We start from the raw sequence: 16,590 nt of genomic DNA on the forward strand, positions 1-16,590 counted from the left end.
AATCAATGTTCCACAATATATAACATTTTTTAATTTGAGTGTTGTATACTAGTAGGGTCCGGTTGGCTCAATCTGAGTTCAGCATAGTTTGTTTTCTCAGCTCCATCCACACAAAAACTTGAAGCCACATCAGAGAGCATTATATTCTTTACATTTCCACCATTTCCTAGTTTAGGTTCAATAAAGATCATTCATCTGTTCATCTTTCTGAAAGCTCTTTTTGGGAGAAACTGACAATGGCATTAGGAACTAATTCAAAATTGTAAACATGGACCAAGTTATAAATAAGACCCACATAAATGTATTCAAATGAAGAATATCCAACAAAGTATCAATACAAACTAATGTCATTAATGCTCCTGTGAGGATATTTAACTGGTTATGAAACAGACTTAGAAGTACAGAGGTACTTTTCATGCCTCTTTATGAGCTAAAGTATATCTAGACTGTGGGCACACTTTTTATCTTGTTGGAACAAGTTATTATCTTGCGAGAATTTGTTATCTTGTGGGAACAAATTGTTATTTTGTGGGAACATGTTATCTTGCAGGCACAATTTATTATCTTGTTGGAATAAGTTATTTTGCAGGAATTAGATATCTTGTGGGAACAAGTTATTATTTTGTGGGAACAAGTTATCAACCTGTAGGAATTAGTTATTATCTTGCAGAAATTAGTTATTATCTTGTGGGAACGAGTTATTATCTTGTGGGAACGAGTTATTATCTTGTAGGAACAAGTTATTATCTTGTAGGAACAAGTTATTATCTTGTAGGAACAAGTTATTATCTTGTAGGAACAAGTTATTATCTTGTTGGAACAAGTTATTATCTTGTTGGAACAAGTTATTATCTGGTTTGGAACACATTATCATCTTGTCGGAACAAGTTATCTTGTAGGATCAAATTATTATCCTGTGGTGACAAGATTTCCTGTTTATAAGCTTTGAATTTCTATAAAGCACTTTGATTGAAAGCACTCTATAAATAAAATGATCATTATAACAAGTTATCTTGTGAGCGTGTAAGAAAACTTCAGGACTTCAGGGGCTCCGTACTTCTGCATGTTAATGAGACACAAACGAATCTTGTATTATCTCACTTTTGAGTGTCACAGCTGCCATGTAAGGATCCAAACTATCTGCTGAGATATTTTTAGAAAAGAAATCAAACACCAGACTGAGATTCTGTTTCACTGCCATCGTATCTGACACGAGTTCTCCAACCATTCCTTCATTTCCCATAGTTTCCAGTAACCTGTAACTTTCTGGGTTTCTCATATTAAATATATTCGATTTGCTATAGTTATACAAATAAAACATTTTCTTCAGTCTGTTTTTATTTTATATAGTTACACATGTACTATGGTTATTTGGAAATGATTGTACTAATGTTGACTCTTTTCCTGACAGAGCATTGCTTACAAACTCAAGACTCAAAGCAGTGTTGCCTGAAGTGATCCACGCCTAAAAGTAACCAACACACTAATCAAGCAGGTTAGGAGTTTAGCATGAGTAACCATGGTGATCTACCCAGGTAAGACAGGAACAACCTTCATAGTACTGAAAATCCAGAGTTAACCCTGAAGTTACCTCGATAACCAAAAATCCAGCTTCGTAGTATAGCCCCCTGGTCTGAACCCCGAAGAGACTTGAGGAAAACACATCCAATCCAAAAACTTTTCAAAGGTGTTCTGACTTTTTAAGAGATGCACCTTTAATTCATTCCTGAGGGGACCTATCGACTTTTTGGCTTTATTATTCACTAACCATGTTTTATGTATTTTTTTCTGTAATTAAAGTGAAAAGTAAAATATTGTCTTTAATGAAATTGAATTGATTATAATCCATTTATAAATACAGAAAAGATTCAGAAATCACAGCAGAGTAAAATGAAGCATAAACTGACTTTTTAATATTTATCTAAATTCATTGATGTCACCTGATTGATGACATCACACAGCATGACGTCGCCATGGCCCCGACAGTTTCATTAAAAAAAATGAAAAAACATAAACGATGTGACTCAAACAAACAGCAGGAGTTTCCCAGATTAAAAAATGTCAGATTTTATCAGCAGACAAGAATCCTCACACAGGTCACCCTGTGAGTCTCTGCTCTCATAGAAACACAAACAGAAACAGAGAAAGTCTAAAAAACACAACGCGAGAAAACCTCAAATTTATGGACAGAGTTTGTTTCAGGTCCCGTTGAGGCGTGTAGAGTTTTTAATGGGCAACACTGTATTTACGAGACAGAGTTTGAACTTCCTGTTACTGTAGGAAATGATGTCACAGAGAGCGGGGGAGAGGAGAGATCCAATTGGCTGTCAGGGGAGAGTTTGGTGAGAACTTACAAACATTTACACGTTTCTTTTGGCTGTTTTATTCTGCACAAACATCTCACACGTGGACAGACAGACGGATGGATTATGAAACGGCCTCCAAGAAGAGACACCAGTCACCTGCAGAGCGAGATTTTCATCCCAGGGATGTAACGACAAACTCAACTCCCTGCTACCACTGAAACCACTCACGATGGTATGAAAAAATTCATATTTTTATTACTGTAGGCCTGAAATGTCAGTCATATGTGGTGTCCTCAATGTAGCTCTACTACCTGGATGTGAACGATCTCAGGTGACAGATGTCACCTGGTAGCGAGCAGTTTCCTGACATTCAGACGTGTCTGCAAGTCAGAATTTAAATTTCCGTTTAAATGGCTACAAAATAAGACGCTCTAAAGGAGCTCTATTTTAGACAACTTATTTTTAGGATGTAGGCAACCCATATCATGTTAAGTCTCTTAAAACGTCCACTTTGTGACACTTTTATTTGGACTATTTTACTGCCTTATGCCCAGGTTACTTTATTTTCTATTCTAATAACAATGTGCTTTATTTTGAAAGGGAACAAAGACACTCCTTTTGGATATCAGAGGTAAAAGAGTGAAAAGAGGACCAACAGTAAAAAGATGTTGAAGTCTTAGCGTCCCCTTGAAGAGACATTGTCTCAACGTCTCTCTCTCTGTAGAGCAGGTGTGGAGACGCTGCTCATCACACCTACATTACAAGAGTTCGTCCACGAGTTCATTGATTGATGTTTATGGATAAAAAATAAAATGTTAAAAGGAGGACTAATCTCCTTGTCGGGTCGCTCAGGTATCAGGACACAGGGACATCATTTGAACCGTCCTCTGCTTACTGATCTTTAATCGTCTCTGGAGGCGTTGTTACATCCCGGATGTCTCAAACTCTGATTGTCTGGTGTTTGTGTTGCAGGAGAACGAGGCTCTCCGGAGCTGCTTTCAGTCCGAAAAACTGCAGCTAAACCGAAACACTGAGCAGACACAGGATGTTAAGTTTGTAACACGTGACCGCAGGTAATGTTTGGTTTTCACATTCACAAAACATCTCGGATTTCACCCACAGGCTGCACACGAGAAGTAGACTTAGCTGTTTTAAAAGTGAAGTTAATGAAGAGGAGTGTTAAACCTGTGTTATTCTAATCTCCAGCAGGGGGCAGCACAGATCAGTCTGATTGTATATCAGTCTGTGAGAAGACGGTCCTCCTATTTAGCCGATTTATTCCCTCAGTAAACATTCTCCTTGTGAGTTCATGGTCTCAGTCTCTAGTTTCCAGTCTTACCCCTCACTCCTCTCTGGCTCCGCCCTCTTGTACAAATATGGTCACTTCTGGTTTCAGCATGGCAGCACCCAAAACGTAGAACTCAAAGGTTCAAAATGACTTCTTTAAAATAATGTGTGACCTGCTGGTGGCCCCGCCCACTTCTTCTGTGCAGTCTGTGTTTAAACTGATAACAGGAAACGTCAGGTCATTTCATTACAGGGCCTCCTGAGCCTGTGAGCCCCTGAGCCTGTGCCTGTACCTGGTGAACCCCTCCAGTGATCCATCCACAGACACTCCCATGCTGACCTCAGGTGTGCAGTCCGCTCCGACTGCTTGTGTCTTTGTTTAAATTCTTGTACATAAAGAAAATAATGAGTTCAACAGAAACCCCCTCCCTCTCCTCCTCTTCCTCCGCCGCTCCTCTCAGGCGTCCGAGTCCTCGCTGCTGTCTCGACTGATCTCAATCTGCAGCGACGGCAGGTTGTCCAGCCGGCTCTTCTTCAGCTGGTGCGTCTGTCGCTCCTGTTTCTGTTTGATCATGGCGCCCCACATCTTCTGCAGCGTTGAATCGTCTTCCTCCTCCACCTCCTCCCCTTCTCCCTCCTCTCCCTCCCCCTGTCCCCTCCTACTGCTGCTGCTGGCGGTGGCATCGCTGGCGTTTTTACGTCCCGAGGAGGAGGAAGAGGAGGAGGAGGAGAAGAGACCTGTCGAGCGGCTGGTCGTCCTTTGCTCCTGATGTCTGGAGCTGGTGTCGTTGTCGGCTGATCCGAGTCTGCTCCAGAGTCCGCCTACAGGAAGTGATAGGGCTAAAAACATCAACTGACTGTAAAGGTCACATTAAGGTTATTCATGAGAGGGGAAAAGAACAGGTGTGTTCTCCGTACCTGTCTTTCTGTCTTTGGATGAGGTGGAGAAGTGGCCTCTGCTCTCTGTGCTGACAGCGCCCAGTCTGCGATGTACATCTCTGATTGGCTCTCTGGACGGGGGCGTGTCTCTGGGGGAGACAGGAGAGGGGGAGCGCCGTCTGTCAGGAGAGTAACGTCTTTTCCCCAAACGCTGCCGGACATCTGCAGAGAGAGCAATCAGAGTGAGTGTGTTTTCATGTGACTGATAAGATCTCTAACACTGGGGTCAAACAGCTCACCTGTCTTTCCACTGGGGGCCACAGGGGGGGGCTGTCTGTGCTGAGAAAGGCCTTGTCTCTTCTCCTCCAGCAACTGACGCACGTCCGTCACCTTAGGAGGTGATGCTGATTTGGGCCTGCTCTGTGATCCTGAGCCCCCGATCCTGTTCCTGCAGACAGAAAACAAAGCGGAATATTTATTCTGTGCAGTCGAAGAGTTTAACTATCCTGGATGGTAAACCCCCTGACCCTGACTGTAACATCTTTATACACATCAGCACGCGTGCACACGCGTAAGTGTGTGGGTGCGTTCATGCGTGTGTTCTAACCGGATGCTTTTCAGGTGTGTGTCCAGCTCGTCGGCATACATCGTCATCTTCTTGCTCTTCTTTGGCGATGGCGTGGAGATCATCTTCAGCTCCAAGTCGTAGTCCATCTCGTCCGACTCCGACCACGGAGACGGAGAGCGGGCCGCCCTGCTGCGAAGACCCGCCTCCAGCGGCTTAGATCCACCTCCACCTCGCTCTCCTCTGTCCCGCTCCGCCCGCTCTTTGTACTCCACCACCCGGTCGTCCTCCTCCATGTCCTCGTCCTTGTCTTCACCCTGCTCGTGCTCGTCCTCGTCCTCCTCCTCTTCCTCCTCCTCCTCCTTGATTGGCTCCTCGGGCAGGTTGACGAGGTCAGCTGATGAGAGGAAGGACGAATGAACTTAGTTCATGAAACGACTAAAACTTTGATGAAATGAAATATGTGAACACAAAGTGTGTGTCCTCTGATGTTCAGGTGTGTGTGTGTGTGTGTGTGTGTGTGTGTGTGTGTGTGTGTGTGTGTGTGTGTGTGTGTGTGTGTGTGTGTGTGTGTGTGTGTGTGTGTGTGTGTTGTTACCCGAGTGTCTGTGTGTGTACGGCGGTGTGTGTCCCATGCTGTCTCCGATCAGAGGCTTCTTGGTCTTGATGACATCTCTCTGAATCCTGCGGTTGTGAAACCTCCTCTTCCTGAGCACAGAAGAAGAACCATAGACTGTATAAAATATGGACGTAGTATCCGTGACGTCACCCATCTGTTCCTGAGAGCTGTTTTGAAGCAAATCGACGGCAGCAGCCATATTGGTAATGCGGAACTCAACCAGGCAGAGTGTGACGTAGTGTGAGTCTCTTAGCCAATGGCTGTGTGTTCCCAACCGGGAGTCACGTCAGTCATGTCCTTATTTGGGCAAAACTCATAATCTTAATATCTTCTTAACCGCCACGTTAGAAAAAAATTCACCCCCCGTACAGTGTGTGCCATTAGAGAGATTAGCTTCATAGGGCCAAGCCGTTTTTTTAACCAGGCTGTAAACATGTTTATTAATGCTGCAAAGATCGTCTTTTTCCCATTCATATCTATGTGGTTTCCGGTGTTTCTGCAGCCAGCCTCAAGCGGATTTTCGATGTATTGCAGTTTATATCACTTCCGCATGGGCCTCATCGTTTGAGACCGGAGTTGGCCGCTTGAGAAGAACACAATGCTTACATGTGATGAGAGTTTTACCTGCTCCACATCTCTGTGTCTGTGCAGCAGTGTGTGTGTCTCACCAGGAGTTGCTGAGGATCCCCTTCATGCCTCCATAGTTTGGGTTTCCATATTTCATGTAGTATCTGCTGCGCCGTGCTGCACCCAGCTCCTTCTTATCATCTGGACACAGAGCAGAGGAGAGTCTGAGCTTTGAATCAAACTTTATCAAACACTCTGTTAGAAAATGATAATTTTGATATTTGTGTTATTTGTGCCTAAACTTTTTTATCTAAAAGTGTGTGCGTGTGTGTGATCTCAGAACCCATCAGATCTGTCTGCTAAATAAACATAATTTCTGTGTTCATTACATCCCCCAGAGTAGCGCCCATTAATCTGTTTGTGGTGAATCTCAGTTTCAGTTTTAAAATGTAGAGATAGATGGATATTTTTATGAGGAATCTGTAACTCAAGATTTGTGTATGTGTGTATTTTTGTGTTTATGTATCACCATGTGTAGCAATGCGCAGGAATAGTTTGTTTCCTTTAAACGGTCTGATTACGGGTCGCAGGTCGTTCCTCAGCAGAGATTCTCTCTCAGCCACCGACAGATCATCCACCTGAGACACAAACAGTTCATCGTGTGATCGATCAGTTATTGGATCTGATCATGTGTTCGATCAGTCATTGGATCTGATCATGTGTTCGATCAGTCATTGGAGCTGATAAATGTGATCGATCAGTCATTGGAGCTGATCATGTGATCGATCAGTCATTGGAGCTGATCATGTGATCGATCAGTTATTGGAGCCGATAAATGTGATCGATCAGTCATTGGAGCCGATCATGTAATCCATCAGTCATTGGAGCTGATCATGTGATCGATCAGTTATTGGAGCTGATCATGTGATCGATCAGTTATTGGAGCTGATCATGTGATCGATCAGTTATTGGAGCTGATCATGTGATCGATCAGTCATTGGAGCTGATCATGTGATCGATCAGTTATTGGAGCTGATCATGTGATCGATTAGTCATTGGAGCTGATCATGTGATCGATTAGTCATTGGAGCTGATCGTGTGATGATCAGTCATTTGAGCTGATAAATAAACCTGATCACCTGTTCGGGCTCCACCTTCCTGTCTTGTGCCGCCTCTCCCTCGCTGTCCTTCCCCTCGCTGTTCTTCTTCCCCGTTTCCTCGTCTTCGTCCACCTCACCCTCCTCCTCTTCATCATCATCTTCGTTGTCTGACCTTTGACCCCGACGGTCTGACAAGTTCAAAAAACACCTTTATTTTAGCTCTGATTCAGTTTTCATCCACACAGACAGACAGACAGACACACTCACACAGACCGACAGACACACCCACACACCTTTGCTCTCTTTTCCAGACTGATCATCGGTTTGAGTCTCTGTGGTAACCGCCTCGGGGTCAGGCATTCGGCTGCTGTTAAAGAGCGCTCTGATACAGGTGTTGTCATCGAGCCACACCACGTTACCTGGAAACAGACAGGGTGAGTTTACCTGCTCCTTACTGATCTGATGTGTAACGCTGTGTGCGTGTGCTTGTGTGTGGGTTTATGTCTGTCAGACTCACAGGAGGTGTCATCGATCCACTCGATGTGAGCAGGAGGATACTCCTTAAAGTATCCAAACACGTCCTGTGTGCTCATCTCGTCCACTCCGGTCACGTAGATGGCTTCCATGCGCAGACTTGGGATGGCTGAGCACCATAGAAGAAGAAGAGAGCAGGTTTAGCACACGCTCAGTCAGCACACACACGTTCACACACTCTGGTCCGATAGATGTGAGTAGAGGAGGGGTCACCTTTCTTCATCATGTCTTTGTCTAGAAAGACGTTCCTCTGAGCGACGCTCTCCTCGGCGCAGAAGTGGAAACGTCTGGCTCGCTTCTCCTTCCTCTCGATCGCCTCCTAAACACACACACACACGCGCACACACACACACACACACACACACACACACACACACACACACACACACACACACACACACACACACACACACACACACACACACACACACACACACACACACACACACACACACACACACACACGCGTTGTACACACCATGCACCAAGTCATTATGAGCAGGACTGTCAGCAGAGCGTCCTACCTTGGAGTTGACATCGATCCCCGTGATGAATGCTCCAGCCTTGTTCTCGTACCTCCGGCTTGTATCCTGCAACGCAAAATAAAACCTTGTCTGTCAGAACGCCACTCATCGCTCACTCTGGATTTCAAAATAAAAGATCAAACAATTGAAAACTATAAAAACATTCAGGGATGAGCTTAATCTCACAACTAACAGATACGTTGACTGTTTTAAGGAACCCTCTGTAATTTTAAACTTATTCGAGCTGATACTGAAACATAAACATCAGTTAATCAACCTGTACTCTCATAGTGACGATCTGTTTGTTTAAGAAATAAACATTTGAATGAACTGTAAACAATGAATTTGTTATTTTTCAACAGACACTCAGTAATGCTGCTTGTTTCCAACACTCTGAAATGCTTCCAGTTGACATGTTGAAGCTTGTTGCATTCTCATAATTAATGAGTCACCTCATCAGGCGTATATACACTGTGTTCCAAACATAGACAGTATAAAATATGGACGTAGTATCTGTGACGTCCCTGAGAGCTGCTTAAAAGCAAATCGATGGCAGCAGCCATATTGGAAATGCGGAACTCAACCAGGCAGAGTGTGACGTAGTGTGAGCCCCCTAGCCAATAGCTATGTGTTCCCGACGGGGAGTCACGTCAGTCATGTCCTTATTTGGGCAAAACTGGTAGTCTTAATATCTTCTGAACCGTCATGTTAGAAAAAAATTCACCCCCCGTACAGTGTGTGCCATTAGAGAGATTAGCTTCGTAGGGCCAAACCGTGTTTTTAACCAGGCTGTAAACATGTTTATTAATGCTGCAAAGATCGTCTTTTCCCCCCATTTGTATGTGGTTTCCGGTGTTTCTGCAGCCAGCCACAAGCGGATTCTCAATGTATTGCAGTTTATAACACTTCCACATGGGCTTCATCGTTTGAGACCGGAGGTCCAAATTATTATGCAGTATTATGATGTATTTAAGGCCTTGTGCTTTAATAAAACCCTTTTTGTTTGAATCTACAAAGCTTTCTAATATTCTTTATCATAGGCCACGTGTATATAGGTCTGCCATTTTATTATGCAAGTCCTATTATACTTTGACCATGGGCAAGAAAAGCGACCTGACCAAAAAGGAGAAGAGTCAAATTGTCAAGAGTCTGGGTAAGGGGGAATCTACTAATGAGAAGGCCAAGAAATTACAGCTTGACCATAAAAAGATACATTCAAAAAAGTCAGCATGGGAGAAAACCCAGAGTAGAAAAAGCTTGTTGGACATAATCAAGCCGAGAACTGTCAAGAATCAAATGAGAGTTTGCTCAAACATCGTTAGCTACCAGTCAGGTCATTTTTGAAGCTGTGGGGCTCGATGATGGACCCTGATCTACTTGATGTAGGATGCTAAGACGGGTGGCAAAGGTCCAAAAGGCAAAGAAAAGACCACTACTGAAGAAAATACATTGGGAAAAAACACTGGAATAGGCTAAACTATACATGAAGGCCGACTTCTCCAAAGTTATATTCACTGATGAGTGCTGTGCAACCCTAGATGGATCAGATGGTGAGCATCTGGTTGGATTTCAAGTGGCCATGAAGCTCCAACTCGACTGCGATGTCTACAAAGTGGTGGTGGTGGTGTTCTGTTCTGGGCCGTCATCGTTGATAATGAACTTGTTGGTCCTTTCTGGGTTCAGGATGGTGTAAAAGTTTCCTTCCATGGAGGAAAAGTCAATCACCTCAAGTGATTAAGATGCTAGTGTTCAAGCATGACAATGCACCGTATCACTGCCGCACGTTATTCCCAGGACAGGATGGCATCTCAGGGCTTTAAAGACTATCACCTCATGAACTGGCCTGCCTGCTCACCTGATCTCAACCCGACTGAGATCAAAAAAAGGAGATAATTTACAGTGATGGCAACAAATACAGTGATGGCAACAAATACATCTCAAAGAGCATCTTTGGAAAGCCATACAAGGTGCAGCACACAGAGTCAGCAGAGAAGTAATCAGAAACCAAACTAAATCTATTTACCAGAGACCTCTGACCCTCACTGAGAGAAAAGGAGGTTATATTTGACATTTGAAAAACACTTTAGATTTGAAATGTTTTAAAGACATTAACAGTTTTATTTTGTATACAAATGTAAAGAAAACTGTTGTTTTTGTTGAAGTTTGAATACAGTTGTAGTAAATATTATTATTTTCAATCAATAGAATGTTTAAAATGGTGCCTTGTTTTTGATTTTCACAAGTGATATGCTTTTTTGCTTTAACTTGCATAATAATTTGGAACACAGAGTAAACAGAAACTTTCATCCTCTCATGCGGATGATACTGTGCATCCCTTGTTTGTATTTAAGTCTCACTTTCAGCTGTATCAAGGAACCCTTTATTTACTGTTATTGTTATCATTATTATCTTCCAACACATGTGAAGTTTTGACTCAGTATCCCTTAGAATGTATTTACAGGTTTGATCCATCTTCTAAATATGTCTGTTTCAAGATACCCCAAGCCACCTGTAGCCCACTGTAATTAAACATTAGAGGTTTTTGTTGAAGTAATGGATCATGTCTGTTTCAAGGTGCCCTTTGTCGTTTTGTTCTTTCTACCATCACATCATCAAGTCTGTTTCAGGGTGCTTGTTATTGCATGTTTTACTTTAATCTAGATGTAAACTTGACAGCTGTTTCAAGGCGCCCTTTGAACGGTCACCAGGGTCTGATCTGATAGGGGTCCCCTTACATGCGATATTTCCCCTTATTACCCGGATGTTCGGTGTTTAAATGGAGTTGTGATCTCAGGAACCTGCAGCAACAAGTGACTGACACAGGTTCATAAAGAAAGCTGGCCAACATTCAGACGACTGCTCGATTAAAACGGTTAACGATTATCAGCCTCATAAAGCCGTGTTGCCAACAACCAGCCCCCCACACACGACCGGGGGTCTCATCGACCTCACGCCGACTCTGCCCGTGGGTCCCCCGGGCGCAGGGGAATCCAGTCCCCGGTCTGAAAAGGCCTCACGCGGACACTTACCGGCAGCAGCTCCTTCAGGGACCGGTTAACGGAGACGTCCTCCGCATCCAGCTCTCCTTCCTCCACCTCCATCGGCTCGGCCTCGCGGGCATCTCGGTCCGACTCAGAGTCCGAGTCCGAGTCGGAGTGGTCGGAGCCGCTGTCTGATTTAACCGACACCTGTAAGCTGCGCACGGCCGCCATGGCTCGAGCTACTAACAACGGCTGCTGCTGCGGGTGTTCTCCTGACCCGGAAGAGCTTCCCCGTGACCTCCTATTCTTCTTCTTGGGTTTTTATTGGCGGGTGGCAAAACAAATTATAATGGCGCATACCGCCATCTACTGTACCGGAGTGCAACATCGGGTTTTGTACTTCCGGTTACATTCCACACAATGAAAACATCATTTTATACAGTCTATGGAAAACATGAGAACAAATAACTAAATAATACAAGAAAATTTAACAAATTTGTTATATATACATATATATATATATATATATATAGTAGTAACAAATGAATAACTAATAATAATAATAATAATAATAATAATAATGATAATAATAATAAAAAGTAAATTAAACTAAATAAATTATATCACAAGATGTAAACTTGTTTCTTTTAGAAACATTAAGATGCCTAGAGCAGTCTTGCTCAAGATTTTGTATTTTAGACAATGTTCGTCCTCCCGTTCATCTTCATTGGTGTTTTATGGTGCTTAACAGTTGGAGGTAGCACCTGCACCACCCAGTGACTGGGGTGTAAGCCTAGACTTAGCTGTATTGGTTGTATCCGTATTCAAGCTGGGGTTGGTAGTCACAAAAAAGTAGCATGAATTTGAATGTTGCATTTCCTCAGGACTCCGTCTCACCCCTCCCTCCCCTCGCCTCGGAGCTCCTCCAAAACGACGTCCCCGCTCACATGCACGAGCGCCGCTGATTCGCAACCACATGATCGTGACTGATTCAGAACCGCTCCTCAGCAAATCGTTTGTGTTTTGCACTACGTCAACTCATGTCTCACTCAGCGTAAGAAAAAAACAAAACATTATCATAGTGAAAGTTAAAAACACAATCAAACATGAAATGTATGTGCAGGAGGCGGGCAGAACGGCAGGACTGGATTTGATTGGTTTCATAATTTGTCTCCTGATGTCAGGGATTGGTTGGTGTTTTCCCAGGTTTACTCTGGCTGTAGATAGCGGCTTTTTTTCACTCTTTTTTAAGAACACATTATGTATTGTTTGCCATCGGGACATAAAGTTCATTTTAACCAGTATAACAAAAAGGCTTATCTAAATCTGACCAACAACCCCAGCTTTAACTCGGATTTCTCCTTCATTTCAGTTGTTTATTAAGGTGTTGAATTTACATCAGATGATCATAACTCGTATTTGGAAGTAAAAATATAAAAATAGTCTAAATTCTCCGGATTAGCCAGCCTTTTATTGATTGTTTGATCACCTGGAAATCATCCTGTTATCATGAGAGAACATGAGGGGCTCCTGTTTGTGAATAATAGTCCTTCTCTTCTCTCCCCTTGCATAAAGCGCCCCCTGGATGTTGTCTCATTTTCCCAAACAACACACCTGCACATAACTAAGACACAAATGTTTGGTTCTGAAACTTTATTACATCAGATTTACATGTCAGAATCACAGAAACATCAGTTTAAGATGCAGAATATTAAATACAGACACAACGACATCTTTGTGATTATGCTACATCCTCCCTCGTCCTCTTTCAAAATAAAATGACTCTTATTTTACACAAATCAGAACAAACAAACAGATTTACACCTGGAATCAGACAGAGACGAGGAGGAACAGATTTGTGCTTTCAGTGCAATCAAGACAATGACATTAGAGATGACTGTACATATTAACATCCACAGAGCTTTGTGTCATCTTAGTGCAAAGTAAACATCTGTTTCCTGTCGGTTTTTGCATCAAACGGCAGTGAAGCTTCTGGTTTTTGCAGGTTAACAGTCGGTCACTTTCAGCACAGCTGGAGTCAAACCTGTTCAGATTCTGTGATTCAAACATTGCAACAGGTTCGACACACAGCTGGCTGAACGAGTGTCGGTCAGCAGTTTGATTGTATTGATTGATCAGTTTCTAATGGTGACTGATGTGTGTAAACGTTTAGACAGAGATACAAAGAAAAACATTTACAGCATGGAGGAAGGGTAAGTGTCTACAGCAGGAGACCTGGAAGAACTACAGTGATGTAATAAGAATTATTGCATCATGTTTCCTTATATATTTTAATTTAACACTGTTTAAATCGCTTTTAAATCTCATGAAATGTAAAGAAAGTAAAACGTTACACCCGTCAGAATAAAGTGACCTGCAGTTATTCATCACTGCCTTTAGAGCAATAAAGTTATAATCCTGATGATAGATGATTCATTAGACTCACTTAAACTTGTCCCAGACTAGAAGAATGAAAGTGAATGATGTTTCCCAATTGAAAAATATCTTATAATTAAGATTTCATTAAATCTCCATGTCCATATTTTTGTAGCCAAACCTAAAATGTTCGCACAGTGTCGTAAAAGTTTAACTCAAACATTGGCCCCTACAAGGTACAATCTGATGAGTGTCTGTTTGAAGGTACCCTGAACCATTAGTGTTTCAGGATAACCCTCTGTTGATGTTATCATTTCAAACACATGTTGAGGTCTGTTTCGAGGTACCCATGGGCATCAGTATCAAGGTTATAGCCCCTTTTTTGTTGCTTAATAAAATGTGATTGGTCTGTTTTTAGGTACACCTTTCAGCTGTATCAGGGAACCCTCTATCGTCTCTTTGTTAATTTTCCTACATTTATCGTTGCTGACTAAGGTACCCTTCAAAACGTAGTATAAGGTTTGTTCCTCTCCTGGACACACAGTGGAGTCTGTTTTGGGATACCCTTTGATTGGTTGGTAAATGTACCCTTTAGTGTCTGTTTAATGTATTTAAAACATGGTCAGGTCTGTTTCATATAACCATAAGTATCTGTATCAAAGTTTTACATCAGTTTTCTTCCTTTATAAGAAACTACTATTTTTCAGTACATTGTTTTTGGGTGTTTCAAGGTACCCTTTAATGTCTGTTTTCTTGCCCTCTTTCACTGTTTATGATCTGTTTAAGGAAATGTGTACTTTTTATGTAAAGGTTTGCCACCTTCCCAGCCAACACATAGTGAGGTCTGTGTTAAGGTACCCTTAAATTGACCGTATTGAAAACTCTGGTTTCTGTTCTCCACTGTTCAAAAATGTTCAGGTCTCAACGAATCCTGTATTGTTTGATTTTATGTACCCTATAATGTCTTCTTGTCCTTTAAAACAGATGATTGGTACCCTCTTCAATTTGTAGTCCTTCTTTCACATAATGAGGTGTGTTTTAATGTACCTTATATAATCTTTGTATGGTACTGTGACCCTTTTGTCTTCTCCCTCTTGTCTTGTAACGTTTTTGTCTGTTTCAAGGAGCTTTCAGTGTTTGTCAGAAGGACTGTTTCCAGAAGCTGTTCGTCTTGTACGTGGTGAGGTCTGTTTTAAGGTACACTTAAGCCTGGTTTATACGCCTGTGTTGAATCGACAGCTTAGCCTACACACGTAGGTCCACGTAGCTCCCGTACCTACGCAGAGGACTATACACGTAGCCGACGCGCACCTCCTCCAAAATGTAAATACGCGTCGAAGTGGCCGGGACCGCAAGCCCTGTGATTGGTCCGCTCTGTGGCATTTTATTTCATGTATTTACAGCACTTTTGGTATCCCCCCACATTGGCTAGTATTTAATCTCCTCCGACGTCTCCTTTCTATTATTCCTTGTAATCATGTCTGTATGATAAACAGCAACATGTATCAGCTGTAAATTCGCATAATACTGTAATTGCTGCTAAAAAGCAAGCAGAAAACGTAGTCGGATAGGAAACAGGCGACACAACTATCGGAGAGACCACACGGCCCTCAATTAACGCTGCTTGACATGGACACATTGGCGAAGTACGTCACGTCCGCGTCAACCACTCTATATTTACTTTTTTATACTTTTTAAACTCTTTATACTTCTGCGTAGGATCAACGCAGAAGTATAAACCAGCCTTTACACATTTGTGTGGAGGTTTTAAATCTGTTCAGGGATATTACACATTGAGTTTTGGCAGTTCAAAGATGTCCTCGATTATCTGTTTCCTTTCTCATATACTCAGAAAAGTCTGTTTTAAGGTACCCTTCCGTGTGTAAAGTACAGAAAAGAAGATTACGACAGATTTCACCATTTGGTTGCATACTTCACTGATACCACTGCTCTGAGTTTACACAGCGGTCACTGTTGGATTTTCAAAACTTGAAAACATATTTGAGCTTTGTTATCAACTTTCCATCCATCCATCCATCCATTATCTTGACCGCTTATCCCGTTAGGGGTCACGGGGGGCTGGAGCCTATCCCAGCTGGCTTCGGGCGGAAGGCAGGGTGCACCCTGGACAGGTCGCCAACCTATCACAGGGCTGTTATCAACTTTGTTTTTGCAAAATAATTTAAGCTCTGACTTAGTTGAAAGACAGTTCAATTAATCCAAGCGAATATTCTCCAGAGATGCAATGTAGCCTGAAGCTAACTCTGTATCTGCTGACCTGGCGAAACAAGTACTGCAAACTAAAACTCTGTAGACATAAAGTTAAATATCAGCAATCCTTTTTCTCCTGTGGATAAATAATACATTCCTGGAGGACGTGAAACCAGCTGTTAGCCTGTTAGCTTGTTAGCTCTGCTCCCTGATTCACACAGTAAAACATAATTTTTAAAGCAGACACACAGCCTGAACACAGTGTTTGACCCTATCAGTGCTTCACAGGTAAAACAGTTCACCTGAACAACTCTCTGCTCTTAGTAACTGAGATAACCTCGATGACATCATTATGACATCATAGAGATATTTTCTGATATTTTCATCAAGGGATGATTAAAGATGTGACAGTGTAAAGACGAAGGAGAGACACTTAATGAGTCGCTGAAGGATCGTTGAAGTGTGTCCCTTGTTATCCCTCTAAACGTGTCTGTGTGTTTAACTATGTGTGTACGATTGTCCATCGGTGTCTTCACGTTAACGTCCTCCTCATCTGTGTGATGTCTGTCCGGACCTCTTCCTCTTTAACTCTACAAGATTAAATGGGAGAGGAAGGTAAATTAAAAATGGATTCTGAACGG

The 16,590-nt window shown here is 42.5% G+C and overlaps 2 protein-coding genes across 3 annotated transcripts in view; both read right to left on the minus strand.

The window, feature by feature from the left end:
* Positions 1-1,886: 1,886 nt before the first annotated feature.
* Positions 1,887-11,666, minus strand: ncbp3 (nuclear cap binding subunit 3). 2 transcript variants are annotated; one of them, XM_034682976.1, is made up of 13 exons: positions 11,411-11,666; positions 8,382-8,447; positions 8,071-8,176; positions 7,841-7,966; positions 7,617-7,742; positions 7,363-7,511; positions 6,753-6,861; positions 6,325-6,424; positions 5,636-5,745; positions 5,080-5,434; positions 4,772-4,920; positions 4,512-4,694; positions 1,887-4,415 (listed from the first exon to the last, which is right to left on the minus strand). In XM_034682976.1, the coding sequence occupies exons 1-13, from the start codon at positions 11,591-11,593 to the stop codon at positions 4,051-4,053; spliced, it is 2,127 nt and encodes a 708-aa protein (XP_034538867.1). In that variant the 5' UTR covers positions 11,594-11,666; the 3' UTR covers positions 1,887-4,050. The 2 variants fall into 2 exon arrangements, with proteins under 2 accessions (XP_034538867.1, XP_034538866.1); XM_034682975.1 differs by having other exon boundaries at positions 1,887-4,433.
* A 1,337-nt stretch (positions 11,667-13,003) lies between these two features.
* Positions 13,004-16,590, minus strand: part of LOC117813425 (rap1 GTPase-activating protein 2-like) — a 49,704-nt gene continuing 46,117 nt past the window's right edge. Inside the window, exon 24 of the mRNA XM_034684622.1 lies at positions 13,004-16,539. The gene's annotated coding sequence lies outside the window, so the exon portion shown is untranslated. The remainder of the gene's footprint in view (positions 16,540-16,590) is intronic.

The sequence above is a fragment of the Notolabrus celidotus genome, chromosome 5, assembly GCF_009762535.1.
Source record: "Notolabrus celidotus isolate fNotCel1 chromosome 5, fNotCel1.pri, whole genome shotgun sequence".
Taxonomy (NCBI): domain Eukaryota; kingdom Metazoa; phylum Chordata; class Actinopteri; order Labriformes; family Labridae; genus Notolabrus; species Notolabrus celidotus.